This window comes from Rhincodon typus, chromosome 8 (genome assembly GCF_021869965.1).
Source record: "Rhincodon typus isolate 14 chromosome 8, sRhiTyp1.1, whole genome shotgun sequence".
Lineage (NCBI taxonomy): Eukaryota > Metazoa > Chordata > Chondrichthyes > Orectolobiformes > Rhincodontidae > Rhincodon > Rhincodon typus.
In genome coordinates this window covers 42,034,066-42,040,403 of record NC_063339.1, presented here as the reverse complement: position 1 = coordinate 42,040,403, position 6,338 = coordinate 42,034,066, and the positions used below count along the sequence as shown (strand labels likewise).

Sequence of the window (6,338 nt, the reverse complement as noted above, 5' to 3'; positions counted from 1 at the left end):
CTCCGCTTGGTTTCCCCGATGTAGAGGAAGCCACACCGGGTACAGCGGATGCAGTATACCACGTTGGCAGATGTGCAGGTGAACATCTGCTTGATGTGGAAAGTCTTCTTGGGGCCTGGGATGGGGGTGAGGGAGGAGGTATGGGGGCGAGGGAGGAGGTATGGGGGCAGGTGTAGCACTTCCTGCGGTTGCAGGGAAAAGTGCCGGGTGTGGTGGGGCTGGAGGGGAGTGTGGAGCGGACAAGGGAGTCACGGAGAGAGTTGTCCCTCCGGAAAGCAGATAAGGGTGGGGAGGGAATGATGTCTTTGGTGGTGGGGTCGGATTGCAGATGGCGGAAGTGTCAGAGGATGATGCGTTGGATCCGGAGGTTGGTGGGGTGGTACGTGAGGACGAGGGGGATTCTTTTTTGGTTCTTATTCCGCCCCCACGCTTACTTCTTTAACCGTGAACCTAACCCTCCCTCTACTGACCCCTTCTCCCGCTTCCAACACACCCCCTCCTCCTGGACACCACCCCAAGGCCTCCTACCCTCCCTCGACCTCTTCATCTCCAACTGCTGTCGAGACATCAATCGCCTCAACCTCTCCACCCCTCTCACCCACTCCAACCTCTCCCCCGCAGAACGCGCAGCCCTCCGATCCCTCCGCTCCAATCCCAACCTCACCATAAAACCCTCGGACAAGGGAGGCGCAGTTGTAGTATGGCGCACTGACCTCTACATCGCCGAGGCCGGACGCCAACTCTCAGACACCTCCTCCTACCGCCCCCTTGATCATGACCCCACCCCTGAGCACCAAACCATCATCTCGCAAACCATCCACAACCTCATCACCTCAGGTGACCTCCCACCCACGGCCTTCAACCTCATCGTTCCCCAACCTCGCACTGCCCGCTTCTATCTCCTTCCCAAAATCCACAAACCTGAATGCCCTGGTCGACCCATTGTCTCCGCCTGCTCCTGCCCCACCGAACTGATCTCCAACTATCTAGACTCCATTTTCTCCCCCTTGGTCCAGGAACTCCCTACCTACATCCGTGACACCACCCACGCCCTCCACCTCCTCCAGAACTTCCAATTCCCCGGTCCCCAACACCTCATCTTTACCATGGACGTCCAGTCCCTCTACACCTGCATTCCCCATGCAGATGGCCTTAAGGCCCTCCGCTTCTTCCTGTCCCGCAGGCCCGACCAGTCCCCCTCCACTGACACCCTCATCCGCTTAGCCGAACTCGTCCTCACCCTCAACAACTTCTCTTTCGATTCCTCCCACTTCCTACAAACAAAGGGGGTAACCATGGGTACCCGCATGGGCCCAAGCTACGCCTGCCTCTTTGTAGGTTACGTGGAACAATCCCTCTTCCGTACCTACACCGGCCCTAAACCCCACCTCTTCCTCCGTTACATTGATGACTGTATCGGCGCCGCCTCGTGCTCCCACGAGGAGCTCGAACAGTTCATACACTTCACTAACACCTTCCACCCCAACCTTAAGTTTACCTGGACCATCTCTCACACCTCTCTCCCCTTCCTGGACCTCTCTGTCTCCATATCGGGCAACCACCTAGAAACCGATATTCATTTCAAGCCCACCGACTCCCACAGCTACCTAGAATATTCCTCCTCCCACCCACCTTCCTGCAAAAATGCTATCCCCTATTCCCAATTCCTTCGCCTCCACCGCATCTGCTCCCAGGATGAGGCATTCCACTCCCGTACATCTCAGTTGTCCTCGTTTTTCAAGGACCGTAACTTCCCCTCCTCGGTGGTTGAGAACGCCCTCAACCGTGTCTCCCACATCTCCCGCACCTCATCCCTCACACCCCGTCCACACAATAAGAACCAAAAAAGAATCCCCCTCATCCTCACGTACCACCCCACCAACCTCCGGATCCAACGCATCATCCTCCAACACTTCCGCCATCTGCAATCCGACCCCACCACCAAAGACATCTTTCCCTCCCCACCCTTATCTGCTTTCCGGAGGGACAACTCTCTCCGTGACTCCCTTGTCCACTCCACACTCCCCTCCAGCTCCACCACACCCGGCACTTTTCCCTGCAACCGCAGGAAGTGCTACACCTGCCCCCATACCTCCTCCCTCACCCCTATCCCAGGCCCCAAGAAGACTTTCCACATCAAGCAGATGTTCACCTGCACATCTGCCAATGTGGTATACTGCATCCGCTGTACCCGGTGTGGCTTCCTCTACATCGGGGAAACCAAGCGGAGACTCGGGGACCGCTTTGCAGAACACCTACGCTCGGTTCGCAATAAACAACTGCACCTCCCAGTCGCGAACCATTTCAACTCCCCCTCCCATTCCTCAGACGACATGTCCATCCTGGGCCTCCTGCAGTGCCACAACAATGCCACCCGAAGGTTGCAGGAACAGCAACTCATATTCCGCTTGGGATCCCTGCAGCCCAATGGTATCAATGTGGATTTCACAAGTTTCAAAATCTCCCCTCCCCCTACCGCATCCCAAAACTAGTCCAGCTCGTCCCTGCCTCCCTAACCTGTCCTTCCTCCCACCTATCCCCTCCTCCCACCTCAAGCCGCACCTCCATCTCCTACCGACCAACCTCATCCCGCCCCCTTGACCTGTCCGTCCTCCCTGGACTGACCTATCCCCTTCCTAACTCCCTACCTACACTCACCTTTACTGGCTCCATCCCCGCCTCTTCGACCTGTTTGTTTCCTCTCCACCTATCCTCTCCTCTATCCCTCTTCTATCCGCCTCCCACTCTCTCCCTACTTATTTCAAAACCCCCTTCCCCTCCCCCTTTTCTGATGAAGGATCTAGGCCCGAAACGTCAGCCTCTCTGCTCCTATGATGCTGCTGTGTTCATCCAGCCCTGCACCTTGTTGTCTCACCTATTAGGACAGTTGCTTTCCTAAAGCATCTTATGATGTTTTGCACCTTCACTAAGTCTACTTATTTTTAGAGGCAAGTACACCTTAACTCCTGCAATAGGACTGTAAGATGAGCATAAAAGCAACTCGGCTAGCACTTCAATCAATTTTTATTCTCAGCAGGTAACCTCTAATTAGTGTCTTTGTAGGTCAAGATGTTTGAAATTCAAAACCCAAGGCTGTACAGCACAAGATAAATGAATCTGTATTCTACAATTATGTCGAATGGCATTAGGGTTGCAATGTGATACACATTGTAATATCCAGATTGTTATATTTTTATTTGCATTGTTTTACATTAATATTACCATTAATATTTAATTACGTTTTCCTAAAGGAAAATGAGAACTAAGTTTCTCTCCCCACAACCCTCAGTTTTGTATACTTATCACCTAACACTCAGAAAAATCACACTTTAAATATATTGCAGAGAAGTAACTTTAATTCACCTGAGCCACTGCGATGCCATACTCTTCAAGTGATTCTGATGATTTTTCGAGTTGTTGAAGAAAATGTCTTGTTGATGGATTTGCTGAAACAAGGAAACAAATGATGCTTCTCGTGGTTTGAATTTAGTCTTGTAGTTCCTCTACAGCTCATGGTAGGCCAAAGATGAAGAAAAACTCATATTCTACCTCCTCTTAAAATAGCTTACTTGCTTATCTTTATTTAAGTTCAATTTGCCTGATGTAATTTGGAATAATAACATTTTTAATAAAGAGGTAACTCCCATTGATATACAGCCATTCATATTCTCAGATAACACCACAGTAAAGTACTTTTGAGGAATATTCAGGACTATTTTGTGGGAAAAGATGGCAACTTATATATAGAACAAAGAACAAAGAAAATTACAGCATAGGAACAGGCCCTTTGGCCCTCCAAGCCTGCGCTGATCCAGATCCTCTATCTAAACCTGTCGCCTATTTTCCAAGGATCTGTATCCCTCTGCTCCCTGCCCATTCATGTATCTGTCTAGATACATCTTAAGTGATGCTACAGTGCCCGCCTGCCCGCCTCTACCACCTCCGCTGGCAACACGTCCCAGGCACCCACCACCCTCTGCGTATAGAACTTTCCATGCATATCTCCCTTAAACTTTTCCCCTCTCACCTTGAAATCGTGATCCCTAGTAATTGAGTCCCCCACTCTGGGGGAAAGCTTCTTGCTATCCACACACACATATCCATATACACACACAAAAAACCCTACAAACAGCAGTGAAGTAATTTTTTTTATTCATTCATGGGATGAGGGCACCGCTGGCTAGGCAGCATTTGTTGCCCATTCCTGATTGCCCAGAGGGCAGTTAAGAGTCAACCACATTGCTGTGGGTCTGGAGTCACATGTAGGCTAGACCAGGTAAGGATGGCAATTTCCTTCCCTAAAGGGCATTAGCGAACCAGATGGGTTTTTCCGACAATCAACAATGGACTCACGGTCATCATTAGATTCTAAATTCCAGATATTTTACAGAATTCAAATTCCACCATCTGCTGTGGCGGGATTCGAACCTGGGTCTCCAGAATGTTGTCTGGTCTCTGGATTAACAGTCCAGCGATAATACCACAAGGCCATCACATCCCCACTAAATGACCAGATAATTTTGTTAAATGATTCTGGTTGAGGGACAGATATTAGCACAAACAACAACTTGCATTTATTTAGGTCCTTTAACAAAATAAAATGTCCCAGGTGCTTCACAGAAGCATGTTAAAACAAAGTCTAACGTTAGCCGCATAACGACAATAATAGAGCAGATGACCAAAAGCTCAGTCAGATGTTAACAGAATGAAGAAAGTGAAGAAGTGATGAAAAGATATTTAGGGAGGTAAATCTGGAGCTGAAGGCCTAGGCTGATGAAACCACAGGCACCAATGATGGAGAAATTAAACATGGATGCTTAAAAGGCTAGTCAGTGTAAAAGTAGCACAGATAACTTGAAGGATGTAAGACTGGAGCAGGTTGCAGAGGTAGGGAAGGATAATGTTATGGAGGGATTTGAAAGCAAAGATGAGAATTTTAAAAAGGGGTCTTGCTTACCAGGAGGCCAATGCAGGTCTGAAATGTCTGAACTAGATTTGGTGCAAGTTAAGACACTGGAAACAGAGTTTGGAACTTATTGTGTACAAAATGTGAAAAATGCAAGGCCAGCTAGGAGTATATAGGAATAAGAAATGCCCTGTTTTTCTGCAAATAGTGACATGGGGACTTCCATGTAGTTCAAATTGGTACTCAGAACCTCAGTTTAACGTCACATTCATTCTGCAGTATCTCTGACATTGCAGCAGTTGTTCAGTATTGCATCAGTCCAGATTATGTAGGTGCCAGCCTGCAATCCTATGACACAGAGGCGAGCGTGCAACAACTAAGCCAAGACTTGGAAACGTAAAAGGGGAAATTATAAAAATTATCATCCGCATGATCCGTTAGATAACAAACATCATTCATCAGGACAACTTACATCAAGCAAACTGTTTCATCTTATTTTATTTCAAAATAAAACTGAAACAAACAGTAAAATTCAGGAGAATAATTCTATAAGAAAACTCAACTTAAAAGCTACACTGATTCTTTTCTTTTTAATCTGTCCGGTCAAGGAGCAGAAAGAAGTTTATACATTTCTTCCAGGACTTGAAATTTAATTTAAAAACAAAATTAAGTAAACATGATTGAGTTATGTTTTCAAGAGTGAGTTGATCCTAGGCTTTAGCATACTTTTCTACTTAATGTATTTATGCTTTAAAGAAATGTGCTTAGATTTGGTGCCATCTAAATGCAGAGTAAACCTCTCACATATTGTCGAAACAATGATCCTTAAATCCAATCTTGGAAAAGTACCAATGACAGCATGACATTTCTCAGTCCTACTGCAGTCACTCTTATAGCCTCGGAGAAACTATGAATTTAGTAGCATGCAGTTCAGAATCATGAACAGTATCACCTCAATCACAATTATCAGAGATCTAAAACGGAGCAAACACAAACTCAAGATGAACAGTGTTAGCCAGTTTACCCAAAACAAGCATAAGAGTTTCCAAACATAATCAATCAATCTAGGGAATGGCTGAACAGTCTTGAAATTTAACTTTTTTATGCAGCATTCTGTTTTAAATATTTCCCAAGCCAGCTCATACGTACCTGTTTTTTTGAAATATATTAAAGATGTTTTTCCTGACTGTAGAATGTTAATGAAGTCTTGCTGATTTAAGGAACGCAATTTCTTTGTACAAATAATTACATTAACAAACCCAACATATAGTAATATCAAACAATGGTAGGAATGCCATTGGACCATTTTAACTGATAGACAAAGGCAGTTCAGATCCGAAGAATTGCTTAAATGTGTTGAATGAATTCCTCAACAGCATTGTTAATATTGCAATCTGGAAAACAGAAATTAGCAATAATAACTAAGATATAT

At 46.4% G+C, this 6,338-nt stretch overlaps 2 protein-coding genes across 2 annotated transcripts in view; one reads left to right on the top strand and one right to left on the bottom strand.

Moving 5' to 3' along the window:
* Positions 1 to 6,301, bottom strand: part of txndc16 (thioredoxin domain containing 16) — a 40,802-nt gene extending 34,501 nt beyond the window's left edge. The window contains exons 1-2 of the mRNA XM_048599852.1: positions 6,056 to 6,301; positions 3,364 to 3,446 (exon numbers count right to left, since the gene is read on the bottom strand). Coding sequence (XP_048455809.1) covers positions 3,364 to 3,446; positions 6,056 to 6,212 — 240 coding nt within the window. The 5' untranslated portion in view covers positions 6,213 to 6,301. The remainder of the gene's footprint in view (positions 1 to 3,363; positions 3,447 to 6,055) is intronic.
* The window catches only part of LOC109932736 (thioredoxin domain-containing protein 16-like), a 105,474-nt gene that overhangs the window by 65,489 nt on the left and 33,647 nt on the right, over positions 1 to 6,338 (top strand). The gene's annotated exons all lie outside the window — the stretch shown is intronic.